We start from the raw sequence: 17086 nt of genomic DNA, 5'->3' as shown, positions 1-17086 counted from the left end.
CTCCATTGTATATATACACCACATCTTCTTGATCCACTCATCAGGTGATGGACATTTAGGCTTTTTCCATGTTTTGGCTATTGTTGACATTGCTGCTATGAACATTGGGGTACATGCGCTCCTATGCATCAGCACTTCTGTATCCCTTGGGTAAATCCCTAGCAGTGCTATTGCTGGGTTATAGGGGAGTTCTATGGATAGTTTTTTGAGGAACCTCCACACTGTTTTCCAGAGCGGCTGCACCAGTTTACATTGCCACCAACAGTGTAGGAGGGTGCCCATCTCTCCACACCCTCGCCAGCATCTATAGTCTCTTGATTTGTTCATTTTAGCCACTCTGACTGGTGTGAGGTGGTATCTCAGTGTGGTTTTGATTTGTGTTTCCCTGATGATGAGTGATGTTGAGCATCGTTTTATGTGTCTGTAGGCCATCTGGATGTCCTCTTTGGAGAAGTGTCTGTTTATGTCTTCTGTCCATTTTTTCACTGGAACCCCAATTTTTTAAGGTTTATTTAGGGGGGGATGCAGAGATAGAGGAGAGAGAATCTCAAGCAGTCTCCATACCTGTCAGCAGAGTGGAGCTGGATCCCAGGCTTGATCCCATGAACTGTGAGATCATGACCTGAGCTGAAATCAAGAGTCAGAGGCTAGGGGCACCAGGGTGTCTCAGTCACTTAAGCATCCAGACTCGTGTCCACTGAGACCAGGCCACTTCCCTGGCTGGAACCTCCCCTATTCACATCTCTGTCACCAGGGAGCTCCAAGTACTGTGTCTTAGAACACTGTGGACCAGGTGCCCAGGATGGTGAATAGTGATTGGCTGTGGCAAATGGAACATCAAAATGCCAACTTCTGCCCAGGTCAAGGTCTCACGGTTCATGACTTTGGGCCCCACGTCAGGCTCTGAGCTGTCTGCACAGAGCCTAGAGCCTGTCTTCCAATTCTGTGTCTCCCTTTCTCTTTCACCCTCTCCTGCTCACACTGTCTCTCTCTCTCTCTCTCTCTCTCTCTCTCTCTCTCTCTCTCTCTCTCTCAAAAATAAATGAAACATTAAAATTTTTTTTTAAAAAGTCGGATGTTCAATCTACTTAGCCACCCAGGTTCCCCAATATGAACCTAGTTCTTAAGAACCTTGCCATTTTGTGGGGAAGAGAGACACTGAGTCAGTGATTACAGACACAGTAAGAATTATAAAGGGAGAAACAGAGTGCTAAGCTAGTCTTGGAATTTAGGGAAGGTTCTCTGAGGATATGATGCTTTGAATGAGTGATGAAGGAATTACAAAAATCAGGAGAGAGGAGGCAGGGGAGGGAGACTTTGTATGTTATTATTATTTCACAGAAGCTACAAAATAATGCTCCGAGGTAGATATTATTATTCCAGTTTACAATAGAGGAAGCCCAGGTTCTAGAGAAAGCATGTGCAAAGGCCCTGAGGCAAAGCCATATGAAGAGTGCCACTTGGACTACAAAGTCAGTGCGATTGGAGCATGGAGAGCTGCAAGGTTGGGGATACAGGACTTGGCAGGTAGGAGGGTCTAGTGAGCCGCTGGAAGGACCTCGCCATCAGAGCAATCGGAGGATACTAAGGAATTTTAGGCTTTAGGGACCCTTAACACTTAGGTCATAATTATGTGCAGTTTAGAGAGACCACCTTGGCACCTGTGGACATTCCAAGTGCATGTGGGAGGACTGGCAGTGATCTGGTTGAGCCAGGGGTGGGGTCAAGGGGAAACAAGGTACAGGTGGATAGAAAAGATCAAATTCACCAGAGATACAAAAGGGTGAGTTTGTGGCTCAGTGAGTGACTGGACACAAGGAGGGTCAGGTAACGGGTTATTCGGGAGAGTCCTTTTTGTATCCGTAACAATCTGTAACAATGAGTGTCATACTATTTACACCTTACTGAGTGATTACCGTACCATTTTACAGATGAGAAAATTGAGGCTGAGAGTTAGGGAAGTTCCTACCTACCAATAAATGACTTAACAGATTTGAACCAAAGTCTGACTCCCAAGCCAGTGTGCTCTTTCTAATTTAACTACAGATTTAATGCTCTGTCCATTTAGAATTATTTTTTCATTTGGTCCACTGAAACCATAGCTTTTCCCCCCTCCATTTAATTTAGCTATATGTGGAAGTCCCAACTTCTCATAATTCTCTTGCTTGTGACCATCCACTATCTGTTATCTTCCCAGATTTGGACTATGCTGTGTTTATGTTAAGCCTTTGCAAATGCAGCAGAGGCCAAAGAAGCCAGTTTTGTGGAATCTGGTTTGTCTGGATGCATTAAATATCACCTTCTAATAAAAAATGCAGCCTTTTGTTTGTTTTAATGAGCACAGGGGGGCTTTGTATCCAGTTTTCTCCTAGAGGAAGTAATTGCATATGAGTGACCTTTGAAGGAAATCACATCAGGGAGTTACCGGAAAGGCTGTGAGGTGAGCCAACGTGTAACATCAGCCCCATACTAGCGTGCCAGAGAAGAAACCGGCTCTGGAAATGGGCTTATCTCTCTGACAACTCATCCACACCTTTTCTGGACAGAGAAGAATCATCTACTGCGTGCAGAGAAAGTGAGGAAGTGAAATATTTCTTTAACAATCTATTGAGTGCCTGCCGTGTGCCATGAGTACATCACGATGCGCTGGTGACACTCGTGCTTTAGTGGCAGGGACAGACAATAACGAAACTAAAAATGTAAATCATTAGAGACTGTGGTAGGTGCCAGAGGAAATAAACAGGCTTGTGAATAACAGGATCATGATAAACTTGTAGCTCACCTTTCTCATCTGATAAAAACAAGAACAATGGTAGAACCTTCCTTTCAACCCTGTTTTCAGGATTACGTTAGATGATGTATGTATTCCTATCCGGCTGAACATTCTGTCATTGTTATATGTGGGTAATCTCTTTGTTATGTCATACGTGGGGGGAGGCCACATGCAATTAAAGCAGTCAGAGAGGGCCTCCTGGAGGAGATGACTTTTAAGCTGAGACCTGAGAGATGAAAAGGAGCGGGGTATGTGAATAATTGGAGAAGCAAAGGCCAGACACAGAGGAGGAATGAACGCCTGATGTCACCCAGTGGCAGAAAGGAGCTCAGGAGTCTGTGGGGCCGAGAATGGCAAGTGAATTGAGCTGAGGGCCGTGAGGTGGGTAAGAGTCCAACCGAGCAAACAATTTGGAGTTTACTCTTCAAGTAGGGACAGAGTGGCGTGTCCTGTGCATTAAAATGCTCACCCTTACAGCTTTGTGGAGCATGCGCTCTAAGAGTGAAAGCCGCCAGACCCAGAAGAAGCTTTGGGGGTGGGGGGTAGTAGGATGGCAGGAGGCAGGGGGCAAATATATTTATTTCCAGAGCTGCCAGAACAGATGACCACGCCTTGCCGGTCTTAAGACCACTGACGCCTATCCTCTCACTGTGTATAGGGCAGCTACAAGTCTGAGACCACGTTCCCGGCAGAGCCAGGCTCTCTCTCTCAAAGCCCTAAGGAAGGATTCTACCTTGCATCTGGCAGCTTCCTCAGTGTCCGTTGGCCAGTCGATGCCTCATTGCATTCTGGGCCTCCTTCATCACCTACTGTTGTCCCTGTGTGTCTCTGTGTCTTGGACTTTCTTCCTCCAAGGACACTAGGACTGCTCTAATCCAGGGTGACTATATCTTGACTTACATGTTCATTACATCTGCCAAAAAAAACCTCTTTTCAAATAAGGTCACATGCACAGGTAGGACTTCAACATAGCTGTGTGTGTGTGTGTGTGTGTGTGTGTGTGTGTGTGTGTGTGTAAAGGGGCTGTTAGGATGGACACAGTTCAACCCACAGCAGATGTCTGAGTCTGGCCATACCTCTCAGGGGCTGCACTGGCTGGAGAGAAACCACCGTGGCCCCGCCTCCTGAGGCAAGAGCACGGAGGGTGTTTTCCCTGGATGGGAGGCTTACATGCTGTGTAGCCATTCCGGGTTGCTTGTTCCGGATAAGCGGGCAGGTGGTACAGAGGCAGGCGGTCCTGCTGAGGGAGCCCGTCAAGTAAGGAGTGGTCCTTCTTACTCATCTTCCGCCGCAAAATTACTTCCATTTGTAGGTTATAGCTTCAGTGTACTACTAATCCATGATTTCTTTTCAGTGAGCCCCCAGTGACTTTGAACAGCCTATGGACATACGTGGATTTTCTTAGATTTTCAGGAGTGAGGAAACCTGGAGCTCATCCCAGGTGCTGCTTTTAGGGTGTGACCTTGAGCAAATCACATAACCTCTTGACTTTCAGCTTCTTCCTCTGTGACCTGAGGATACGTGCCCAGTCCAGGGGTTCTCAATCTTGAGGATGCATCAGAAATCCCTTGGAGGACTTGTTAACACACAGATTGCTGGTCCCCACTTCAGAGCATCTGATTCAGTAAGTCTAGGATGGGGTCTGAGAATTTGCATTCCTAAAAAGTTCCTGGACTTTGTTGTCCCTGCTGGTCTGGGGATCCACACCCTGAAAATTATCGGCCTAGACAATCTCTGAGATTCCTGCCCCTGATGCTATCCAGCAAGAAGTGGTAAGTTTGGGATACAGGCAGGAGGAGAGACCCAATGGGGCTGGAAGAGTTGTAGCAGGTGGAGAGGGAGGTATCAGGCGTGAGCTTTGCAGGGTGCCTGGGTGGTTCGGTCAGTTGAGCGTTCTAATCTTGATTTCTGCTCAGGTCATGATCCCACAGTTTGTGAGATCAAGCTCCTCATTGGGCCCTGTGCTCACAGCATGGAGCCTGCCTGGGATTCTCTTTCACTCTCTCTCTCTCTCTCTCTCTCTCTCTCTCTGCCCCTCCTTCCCCTTCTCTCAAAATAAATAACCTTTAAAAAAAAAACACTGAACTTTGAATTCTGTCTTGAGCAACTGGGTGGAAGGTGTGCCATTAACTGAGATGACAAACCTTCTCTTTGAGATTGGCTTTACTATATTCATATTACAGATGAGAAAACAGGGACTCAAAAAAAACTAAGCCACTTCACCCAAATTATCCATCTAAGGAGCAGAAGAAGCAGATTCAAGCCATTGACTGAAAGGCCATATTTTATTTTTTTTCTTTTTAATTTTTTTAATATTTATTCATTTGAGAGAGAGAAAGAAAAAGAGCGAGCGAGCATGAGCGGAGGAGGGGCAGAGTGAGAGAAGGACACAGAATCTGAAGCACGTTCTAGGCTCTGAGTTGTCAGCACGGCTCCGACTCACCAGCTGTGAGATCATGACCTGAGCCAAAGTCAGACGCTTACCCCACCGAGCCACCCAGGCGCCCCAAAGGCCTTATTTTAAATACTGCTCAGTACCACCTCCTGCCCTTGGAGCTCTTGCCTCCAAAGACAGCCAGTGGATGGAAAACGTTGAAGGTTGGCAGTGAAGGCTGGTGGGTGTGCTTATCAGTGAGAGAGAGGAGCAGCTTGAAAGAGTAACATTTTTCTAGGGAATCACATTAAATAATCAGAGTGGCTTATACCCATGTCAGGCTGAACTGAGATTGACAGCTAATAAAAGCCCAGTAATTACAGGAAAACATCAGACTGAAAACTGCAGAGATTCTTGAAACACCTGAAGCCATTTAATATATCTTATGTTTGCTCCAGACCAACAAGCAGCTCCCAGAGCAAGACTGGTCTCATTACTGAGCTAATGGACATTATGCTCTGAGGTACCTTTCCTTCTGCCAAATAAATCAGAATTTTAAAAAGTGAAGCCTAAGATTGCCATGCTGCGAATGTTTGCAAGGACATCACTGAGCGTTTTAGGTGTCAAGTTTAATTTGACTTGGACTGGTCTATTCTCTTTAAGAAAGGCTCAGGAGGCATCAGCTGGGTCACGGAGAGAATTCCTTCTGCTCTTGCTCTCTGGGCTGTGACAGAAATCAGACCTTGATTCCCTGAGCGTGCTTTCTCAAGCAGGGCTTGCTCCTGCTGCTTGAGCCCAAAGGAGTAAGTTGTGATGCAAGTTGTTGTGCTCCCCTATTCTCTGGCGTGGTGGGGGGCCTCATCCACACCTTCTGGAATATTCTAAGACATTCCTGAGTCCCTACTCAGTCGCAGACACCGGTCCTGGGTGCTGGGATGATGGGAAATGCTTACACACTAGCAAGGAGCAAGAGTGACGGCAAAAATAAAACAGTAAGCTGCGTGTGTGTGCACTGTGGATGCCCCCTCCAGGGAGCCGGCCCACCTGCCTCCCACAGGCTCCTGCATGCCACGCGCTCAGGGCCTAACGAGGTTGCAGCTTTCAGCACCAGTGGCCTCCATGCGCTGCAGATTTTCCTGGGCATTTTTTACTTCACAACAGCTCTAATGACCTTGGCATCCAACTCTTACTGGGGATTAATAACTGGCTGGGCTTAATGGCCCTCACTGTGTCCTGGGCCATTTTCCTAGCCAGCCATTAATTCCAGGCAGCGCCCTCAGCTCTGGCCATTATAGCTCCCAGGACGAAGAGGCTGTCCTGAGGCAAATGGCCACAGCTTCCTTCTCTCCAGACAGAGGTTTCCACATTGCACTCCCCCTTTTTCTCTTCGTGGCATTAGTTCAGAGGGCTGGGATCTTTAGGCAAATCTTTGGTTAGGGCGCCACATTATGTCTTCTTTTTTATTTTTTTATTTTTAATGTTTATTTGTGTATGTATGTATGTATAGAGCCAGGGAGGGTCAGAGAAAGAGCATCCCAACAGGCTCCTCGCCCAGTGCAGAGCCCACTGAAGGGACTTGATCTCATGACCATGAGATTGTGACCTGACCTGAAATCAAGAGTCAGGAACTTAGCCACTGAGCCACCCTGGCGTCCCTTATGCCTTTTCATATCTCAGCAAGTTGGCTTCTTCAGAGAACAGAGAAGGCAAGCAGTTGGGTCGCACTCACTCATCAATCCATTTTTTTATTCTGTATTAATTGAGTGCCTCTTATGGTCCAGGAAGCAAGGAGATTACCAACATTGCAGTGACCTTCTATGGGTGCCTGTGTTTCCTACCATAGGATGGAATAATACCTCACTAAATGGGGCTTTAATGAAAATGTCCCCAAGAATCAGGGAGACTGAACACTGTGAGGAGGAAGTCAGAGAGAAAGCCTTGCTAGCCAGCGAGTTCACTGGAAGCCGGCCACCTCCACTCTTGCGTCCATGGAGGTTTATCTCCCAGGCTGCTTGCAGAGCTGCAAGTTGACCTTCCACGTTCTCTGCTTTGTGATTCATCAGCCCAGCATCTGAGTGCTTAAGGGAAGAATATGTGAACACTGCCTCAGGAATCTTAACTCACCAAGGCATGCATATTTCCACCCATATCATTAAGACACTAAGGATTATAATCATACTGAGATGTGGAGGAGCATGGCTCTCTCGGAGGACTGTAATGCATCCTGAGAAACAGGGTCACCAAGTTTGTATAATTTCTAGTCATCCTGCCTCCCAAGACATCATCAGTCCTTCCAAATGCAGAAAACAGACTTCATTTCCTCCTTTGGAAGTGATTCAGCCTTTGGTACATGCTCTTCTCAGCTGCGGGAAATGTAACATTATGTTTAGAACAGCTATTGTCATTTTATTGGCACCACTTACCAAAAGACACTTAAGGCATAATTCAGACTTCAATCTTTTTTGCATTGTTTGGTGCATCTGCACAACTCAAAGAGTGGGTGTTGTTGCCCGAAGTAATCAACACCTCAGAGCTAAGGCAGATGGATGGGAACCATGAGGGAGGGGTTTCTGGACTGGTTGGACTCGGTATGTTCTGGTGGTGCCCGGTAAGCACAGAGGATCAGTATGGCACCGTCAGGAACTGTGACCTTCCCTGAAAGGACCATCCACTGGCCTCACGCACATGTAAGAGACAGAAAGAAGGCACCTCAGTCTCCGTAGGAGCCCCAGGTTTCTCCTGTCAGCCAGCCTGTGCTCTGAGAATCACAGCAGGATAATTAATTACAGGGGAAAGAGATGCTGGGACTTTTCTTCAGAATGTTTTCCCCAGTAAAAAGAAGCACCATGTCTTGCAATGATCGAAATTTCAAGGTGATAATTCCAGGTGAGTCTGCTGAGAAAAAGCAGGGTCCCATGGCTATATGGTCCAATGGAATGAAATCCTACAATGTGACCTGATTAAACAAATGTTCTGAGTTACACAGTACCTCAGGGGTGTACTGAGTGCTCCGTGTCTTTCAAGTGAACGAATGAATGAATGTTATGTGGTCACAGCATCCGGTTGATCTCCTCTTTGTCTCATGGGTGAGGAAGTCAAGGCCCTGACTTGAAAAATTCAGACCCGAGTTTCCCTTAATCCGTAGTCATCACTGAGTGATGTGATATTTGCAGATGTCCCTGTCAATTTTGTAGGAATTTTTTTAGGGAGCTTCCCCACGAGTAGAGCTTGGCCAAGATGCAGGACTTTCGATGCCAAAACCCAAATAACCCCTAACAAACCGGATGGGCTGGTCGGCCCACGTGACAGTGTGCTCTGCCCTGCCGGCAACCCTCCATCAGCCCTCCTAGCGACCCAGTATCGGCCTCTGCTTGCTCATGTCCCACTGAAACCACGCTCTGCCACCTCTGTTCCGCTGAGACTATTTTGGTTGAGGCCACCAAACCCAAAGGACACTTCCCAAGTTTGGTTTTGGTTGTCCTGTCATGTCTTGTGACACCATTGACCACTGGCTCTATAATGTAATCTCTTCCATTGGTTGCATAGCACAGACCTTTCACAGCTGTCTTCCTGCTTCTCTAGCTCTTCCGGCTCAAATGTTCTCTCATCTTTGGTCCCATGGCCCCTTGTACCTGACTTTATTATAGCACTTATTCCACAGTCATGTAATTATTTACCTGGGAACACTTTTGCCTTAAATTGTGTGCTTCCTTGAGAGGAAGGACAGGATCTTATCTGTCTTTTTATCTATATCACCAAGTTCAATGCCTGATACATGACAGGAACTCCATTTAACTTTCCCTCTTCATCCTCTATGTATGGGATATGCAGGTAAAATTTTAAAAAAGGGGAAATTATGTATTTCTGCCATCCTTTGGTCCATGAACTTGCCCCTCAAACCCCTCAGGGGATTCAGAAGGGCCTCATGTTCTAGGTTCCAGGAGTTTCCCTGAAGGGAATTAGAGGCCACTTTCTATACATCTGTATCGTGGCTCTTCTTCAAAAGGAAGAGTTGGTCTTAAGTACATTTCACCTTCATTAATTTAAGGCTTTAGATGGATGGGTCTATTGTTAATGGGGCTCCAAGGAATGGAGGTGTTGGATACAAGACTTTTATCATTTTACTGTGACCACCCAGCCCAATGCTCTGAAAGCAATAACAGCACTAATGAGTAAGAAACAGCAACACTGAGCTTCTGGGGTTGAGAGAGGAAAGAAAGAAGATGATGAATTAAGAAAACATCTTAGGATATTTGTTCTATATTCTATTTCCTCTACTGCACTTGGACGCCATTACCCATGATGGTTAATCCCATGGACTCTGCAGTCTGATTTCCTGGGTTTGAATTCCAGCTCTGCCACTTCCTGACTGTATGGTTTTGAGCAAGTTCCTTGCTTTTCTATCCCTCAATATTCTCATTAGTAAAATGGAGGGAGGCTAATACAATATCTTTCTTATGGGGTTAATTTGGGGAATTAACACAACTGTATGAAAAGCTCAAAACAGTGCCTGGAACATGGAGGTATCAAATCACGGTTAGTGAAAGTGCCCTTTCTTTCATGTCCCCCGACTTGCTGTGCTCTAATTAGCCCCCTTTACTGATACTTTCACACAGTCCCCCTTCTCATCCTGTCATACTTTATTGACCCGCTGTCCCTCACTAAGGGGGCTCTGCTTTTTCACTCCATTCGCATTCTTACTGCCCATCATAGTGCCTGTCACCTAAGAGTACTCGGATGTCAAATAAATGATGAGAATTTGCAATGGTAGAATCTCCATTCCATAAGCTTATATGTCAATTATCAACCCAAAGTGATCAGTACTGATTTAGTGAGTATCTGCAGTGCTCTCCACTCTGATGAATGATCCCAGTAGAAGCTGTCATTACTGAATGATCACTGTGTTGGGTACAATGGTAAGGACTGGGTTTAACTCCCTGCAGTTGCTATCTTTACAGGTCAAATATTGGCCATTGCAAATGGCCCAGTGTGATACTGTATGTATTTCAACTTTCCAAGGTAGAATGGGGCATTAATTATCCTCATTTGGAGATGAGAAACCTGAGATTTATAGAGGCCAGTAGCTTCCCAAGGTCCCACAGCTAATAATAGATAATGGAGATGAGCCTGGATCCGTCCTGTAAGTCCCCAGAGCTGGTGGCCTCTGCCACTATGCAGTGAGGGAAGGTGGCTGTCCTCAGGTGCCATTGTCTGGTTCTGAAAGCAGAGCTATGGCTCAGGAACACCCCCCCTCCTACCCACCCTGAGTAAATATAAGCACTAAACTGGATCCTGAGATTATGCAAGGAGCCAGTGTGTCCTGTTCAGAGTTAGCAGGGAGGAAGGGCAAAGACTCTGGCAAGTTAACAGTGCTACTTTCCTTCACAACATTCTTGATTGTAATTCTCTCGTGCGCTTGCTGGCCTTGGCCTCAGGTCCTAATTACATTATCTTCAAACAGCAACTAAGAGGTATTTCTCATTAAACACAAACAGGGGAATGTTTAATTTGTGGGAGCATAGGTGTTCAGAAAGCAAATCATTGGTTCAGGGTGTTGAAATGAGCATTGTCATTGGAGTTGTCCTTGGTGGGCACCACACAGCCAGGACTTCCAAGGTCTGTGGCTCTGAGCTTGAGGCTTTTTTTTTTCTTTTTACATTTTTGAAGATCGACCAATTCAATTTCATTCCCTTTCCCCTTAAAATGAGGGAAACTATCCTAGTTGTCATTTCAAAATTATGGCATCCAAGGGATTACAATGTGCATATCTTCCCCCATGTGATTCTCAGACGATGTTTATTTAGGATAAACATATTTGAACAGCATCCAAGAATATTGGTAAATGCTTAGCTTTCAATAAAGTGAGCTAAGAGCTGATGTCCTAGCAAAATGTAGTATAGTCTTTACTTCATTTTGGGGTAACTTTGGATTCAGAAAGACCTGGTTTTGAAAGCATGACTTCATCACTTCCTAGTTATGCATCCTTGAGCAAATTCCTTAACATCTCTGAGCCTGAGAATTCCCATCTGTAAAATGGCCATAAAGCAACCTGGCTGGGTTACAGGGATTATCAGTAAAGCCCAGAGCCCATAGTTTGACAGGTCATTGCAAGCCCTCTTTCCATCTTGTCAAATGCCCCTTGTCACCAATTTGGGGCTGACTGTAAGAGCGGATGACATAATAGCAGGACAGGTGTATTCTGCATGGGAGGGAGGATTGGCCGCCTTCTGAGGCTGTGAAATGACCCGGCGGTGCCATGGGAGAGTTGCCTGCTGATGGCGTCCTTCTCCCTCTGCCTTCCAGCCCCTGAAAATGCACTGCAGGGACTGTGCCCTGGTGACCAGCTCGGGGCATCTGCTGCGCAGCCGGCAAGGCCCCCAGATCGACCAGACCGAGTGCGTCATCCGCATGAACGACGCCCCCACGCGCGGCTACGGGCGCGACGTGGGCAACCGCACCAGCCTGAGGGTCATCGCGCACTCCAGCATCCAGAGGATCCTCCGCAACCGCCACGACCTGCTCAACGTGAGCCAAGGCACCGTGTTCATCTTCTGGGGCCCCAGCAGCTACATGCGGCGCGACGGCAAGGGCCAAGTCTACAACAACCTGCAGCTCCTGAGCCGCGTGCTGCCGCGCCTGAAGGCCTTCATGACCACGCGCCACAAGATGCTGCAGTTTGATGAGCTCTTCAAGCGGGAGACTGGCAAGGACAGGTAGAGGGCTCGGGGTGGGGAGTGGGGGCCGCAGGTAAGGGCGAGAACCGGTCGTTGCTGGCTGATTCACCGGAAGTGAAGCTTTGGCTGAGGCTTTTTGTTGGGGCCCCGTTGTTCATGCCATTGATAGAGCTCCTCTGTAGGGTCCTGGCGACCGGCTGCTAAGGCTGAATTTGTAAGGCAGAGTGAATGAAGCCCAGAGACACTGTATGGATAATTCAAGGCCAAGTCCCTATTTTGGAGGAGCAGGCTACAGAGCTGCTGGCTTACACTGGTAGTAAGTGCAAGATGGTACTTTTATTGCATTTCCTTTTATGTGTATAAACACTAACCAAAAGGAGGGTGGTGGTTTATTTTTCCCTTTCACGGCATATATTGACTCAGTCCACGGATAATTACTGAGTACCTACTCCTGCACTGCACAAGGCGCTGGGGGTAGAGTCAAAACAAGACGGGTCCAGGCCCTGCCCTCCTGGAGTATAAAGTTTTACCGGGAGGACAAATAGTCACCAAGTAGTGGCCCAGGTGCTGGCAAGGCAAAGGAAACGTGCCGGGACATGGGGACATGTGGGACAGGGAGACCTGCCATAGTGTAGGGCAAAGTTTTCCCAACTCTGTTACAGCTCAGATGATGGGACATGAAATCAATGTAGTGAGTCACTGTAAGTTTTCTTAATTTTTTAATGTTAATTTATTTTTGAGAGAGAGAGTGTGAGCAGGGGAGGGGCAGAGAGAGAGGGAGACACAGAACCCGAAGCAGGCTCCAGGCTCTGAGCTGTCAGCATAGAGCCCAGTGTGGAGCTCAAACTCATAAACTGAGATCATGACCTGAGCTGAGCCACCCAGGCAGCCAAAGTTTTGGTTCTTTTTTCATGTAATGGAATTGAAGGAATGAAATGGAATGGAAGATAGTATCAACATTCATTTCCTAGAGTAAGTAAGACAAAATATTGTTAAATGAAATAACACTTCTCCGTATCAGTTTTGTATATATGAATATACACATGTAGAGGTTTTCTGAGGTAAGGAAAATATCTGGAATTAGATAGTAACTCCAGAGTATCCCCCTGTGGCTGCATTTGGGAGGGTTTCGGTGGGGGAAGTGGCCCTTGACAAGGCCGAGAGGAAAGGCCATGGGCTGGCCAAACCTGGATGAAAAGCAAAGGACAGCTGGATATCAAAAGGCGTGGTGCAGAATAGTCCAAATACAGAGCTCTAGGCAAGAATTCCGACTCTATCCTTCAGTGTGGCCTGGGACAAGTTATCTAACTCTGCAGGGACCTCACATGTAAAAAGGGCATAGTGACTAGATGTCATAGGCCTGGTCTAATGATTAAATTTCTTTTTTTCCCTTAATTTTAAAATACGTAATTTTAGGGGCACCTGGATGGCTCAGCTGGTTAAGCGTCCGACTTTAGCTCAGGTCATGATCTCACAGTTCGTGGGTTGGAGTTCCACGTCTGGCTCTGTGCTAACAGCTTGGAGCCTGGAGCCTGTTCATATTTTGTGTCTCCTTTTCTCTCTCTCTCTGCCTCTCCCAGCTTATTCTCTCTCTCTCTCAAAAATAAACATTTAAAAAAGTTTTAAATATGTAATTTTATAATTAATAGATATTTAATTATGTAATTTAACCCCCCTTATAAAAACTGTTGCTAAGCTGATTTCTTAAAACTAAAGAGACATGATAAATGAAATGAAGACTATAAAGTTCTAAATCCATTGTTAAGCTAGGTTGGGCAGCTCATTATTGGAGAACAGGGCCTTAGAGAAAGACCAAAGCTCTGCCCCAAATTCTTTGCATGGAAGACCTTACTTTTTAAATCCTAGAACCCTTGTGACCACTTGAAGGCTGGGTCAACCATGGTATCTGGTGGACAGAGGTGAGGAGGAGCTGGTTTCTGGCCCTGTGGCCTCCTCCCCTAGAGGCCCAGGGGATTCCATGGTTAGATCATGTAAGGGATCCTGGTCATCATCACACGCTGTCATGAAATCCAGTTATTTATTTCCCTTTGAAAGCCACAAATAAGAGAGACTGTCACTCATTTGAATGAATTCTTTAACCAACAGAGCATTTTATAACAGAATATGAATGATAGGAGTTATTTACAGTTTCATTTTTGCTTGTAAAATTTGAAATAAGTAGGAACAGTCTTCAATAGAAAACACTGCTCCTTTTTTTAGTTTAATGGTTGTTTGCTAAATTTGAGAATTCCTGAGACACTGATTCAGTATACGCTATTTAAGATAATTACACATTTCTCTGGATCTTCATAAGAGATTATTTTAAGTTGAGAACTTGGAGACCAGTCATTCCACCCTTTGGTGACTTAGGTCTTTAGGAAACAAACTTACATTGAGACATAGCCCATTCACCAAGTTTGTTAAATTCACCTGTAAAGATTTTTTTGTTCAGTCGGTCTGCCTCCCTGGCGAGCCCAGCTGGTCCAGGAAACCAAATCTATGGGGATTAGCTACGGGGCCTCTCGTGTGCAGACATCCATCTACAAGGGTCCATCCAGTCCCTTGTCAGGGCAATCACTTGTAGGTGCCAAACTATACTGTCACTTCTAAAATCTTTGTGCCTCCTATCTTTAGAAAACTGTCTTAAAGAAGCTAATATTGTATAGATTCAAATTTTCATGCATCCATAGTCTTAACCTGGCCTCTCCAGGCTAAAAGAACCAAGTCAGAAATAACCCTTCAGAACAAATATATTTTTGAAAATTACAACACAAAAACATTAGGGGTCCAAGAGTATTTCTTCCATGTACATTTTTCTTGAAACCCAGCAAAACAGTAGGGTGTATGAAAGGTACACAAAATGGGGAGTATCTAATTTTCTATATATAATGATCAGGACGTTCATTGCAAGCCATTATTTTTTTTTAAACTAGGATAATTCAATAGATTTTGATTTATAGAAGTTTCACCCTACTTAAAAGTGGAGGAAAAAGCAGGCTCAGGAACAATCTGCAATTAAGAAGCATGACAAATGGCAGAGATGGGCAAGTGGTATTCTTTGATATTAGAAAGTAACTGTACTTGAAAATAACTTTATAATTGAATAAGGGTACATTAGGAAAATATGATTCAGAACCAATATTATAGTAATTAGATAAAGGAAGCATAAATGAAATAACTGCAGGAAGAATATTTCCATAGAGATTATAAATGAGATTCTGGTGGAGCAGAAAGGCCTTTAATTGTAATTTAGTGTGCACTATAGAATTATCAGCTCAGTGTGTTACTTCATCATATAAAAGAATATCTGATAATTTTCCCTAATAAGCACATGACAGCCCTTCATATTCCTTCATTATAGCTGATTAAGTGTAAAAACAGTAGATATTCCTTTGTTGGAAAAAGAGTTCAAATCTTTTTAGAAAGACAGCACAGAGCAGTTGCATTTCTATACCCCATGATCCCAAAACGCTACGATTTAAGAAGTCTGGGGATTTTAAGTGGCACTTTAAAGAACTCTTCGCTTTAGTTTCTTTCGTCCCTCAGTTTGTACTTTCCCCATTTTCCCCCATGAAACCTTTTTCTGTAGAGCCACCTCTTCTAGTATTTCTGCCCCGTGGCTTACGATCTCTACTACATCCCCCGAAAGAAAGCCAAAATTACAGGGAGTTTCTGGCACTGGGAGAGCCCTCTGGGCGTTTCCAACAGCTCTAAAAGCACAGGGACTGGGCTCTTCCTGGGCTTCACAGGCTCCCAGTTATTCAATGACTGACCCAAGTGTGTCTCAGCCATGAGGGTGAAGACAGAATCTAAGTTGAGGCAAAAGGGACTTTCTTTTCCTTCTCCTTGCCCTTCCCCTTCCATAGGGGCCAGCGCTGCTCTGCCCCGCCTTCTTCAGTCCTGGAGGACTGATGCAAAGGAGGACTGTTAGTACCTATCTAGGCTGGAGGCTCCACGATTTTGTACTTACTGCCCTGATGACTGATGGTGGATCCCACACCGGAGTATTACAAGGCTATCAGTTTCTTCACGGATGCTAAAAACAAGACAAAACCAAACAAAAAGAAAAACCAACACCGAAAGTAATGGCTGAATTATTTGCTTTATTTGTTCTGATCTCACAACCAAAATAGGCTGAAGGTGTCTCGATCTATCTATCAACACACCATGCTAAATACTTTTTATGGTGTTCTCTCATTTCATCCTCAGAATAGCCCAGGAAGATAGAGCTTCCCAGGCCTGCGCTATAGATGGGAAATCCAGGCTCAGAGATAAGCAATAAGCTGCTTCAGGTCATTCAGCTGGTCAGCGATAAAAACAGCCAACATACAAACTCACCGTGTTCCCATCTTTAGGGGCTTTTAAAATGTACTTCCTAGGCTATTACTGGATCAGGATATACTGAAATGAAAAGCTAAAATGAGCAAAGGGATTAAGAACCACAAAGGGGAAGCCATGAACTCAGGAATGACTATATCACCCATTCCTGTCAGGTATTTGACAAAACAAAGGACTCCTTAATATGCCTCTTCTTTTTTTTTTTTTTAGTCCATATGTGAAATGGAAATAATGTAAACTGATTAACAAAAAGTCTTCCTTCTCAAAGAGGAATGCTATATAGTGCAAGTAAAAAAGCTTTTCAGCAACTCTGTTATTCACATCACATATGGTTCTATGGCTGGGCAAAGTCAGACAGTCTGACCTTGGGGATAAGGTGTTTCAAACTGGCTAATGAAGCATGCCATAAGCACTGGAAAAAAAGCAAAAGCGGCAACCCCCTAAGAATTGAAATTAATATCCACAGCAGCATAGCATGGTAGACCGAGTCATTCTCCCAGGGTCAAATTAGACCTTGATGTTATGTCTCCACAGTTATCCTTAGACTTGGCACGTGGCTGGAGCTCAGTACAGATGTTTGAATGGACAAATGAATGAATTTAGGAACACAAAGATTCTTTTCTTAAGTTTCGTCAGTTTGGTCTTTTAAGAAAAAACTTTCAGAGGGCTTTGATAGCCTGAGGTAAAATAAAGCAAGTGCTCAATTAAGTAAGCATTCCTGTGGTCTTTTTCCTCTGGTAATGAGTCCCTTCCGAAGTGAATAGACTTGTCCTAAGGAAAGACATTCAGTAAAGACATCAATGTTACTTAGTCTAATTGAAGGCAAGCTTTTACCTAAGATTGTTCGATTGATCAGTAGATATCAGTCAATAGATACACAGATACATCTATGTGTTTATGCATATTTAATAAGCTCTTCATTATTTA

The 17086-nt window shown here is 45.0% G+C and overlaps 1 protein-coding gene across 2 annotated transcripts in view; it reads left to right on the top strand.

The window, feature by feature from the left end:
• The window catches only part of ST6GALNAC5 (ST6 N-acetylgalactosaminide alpha-2,6-sialyltransferase 5), a 170673-nt gene that overhangs the window by 139431 nt on the left and 14156 nt on the right, over positions 1–17086 (top strand). For both annotated transcript variants that reach the window (XM_029949687.1, XM_029949688.1), the window contains exon 3: positions 11451–11860. In XM_029949687.1, the coding sequence (XP_029805547.1) occupies positions 11451–11860 (410 nt within the window). The remainder of the gene's footprint in view (positions 1–11450; positions 11861–17086) is intronic.

Source organism: Suricata suricatta, chromosome 8 (genome assembly GCF_006229205.1).
Source record: "Suricata suricatta isolate VVHF042 chromosome 8, meerkat_22Aug2017_6uvM2_HiC, whole genome shotgun sequence".
Taxonomy (NCBI): domain Eukaryota; kingdom Metazoa; phylum Chordata; class Mammalia; order Carnivora; family Herpestidae; genus Suricata; species Suricata suricatta.
The sequence above is the reverse complement of the archived record's forward strand: the minus strand, read 5'-3'. Positions and strand labels throughout refer to the sequence as shown.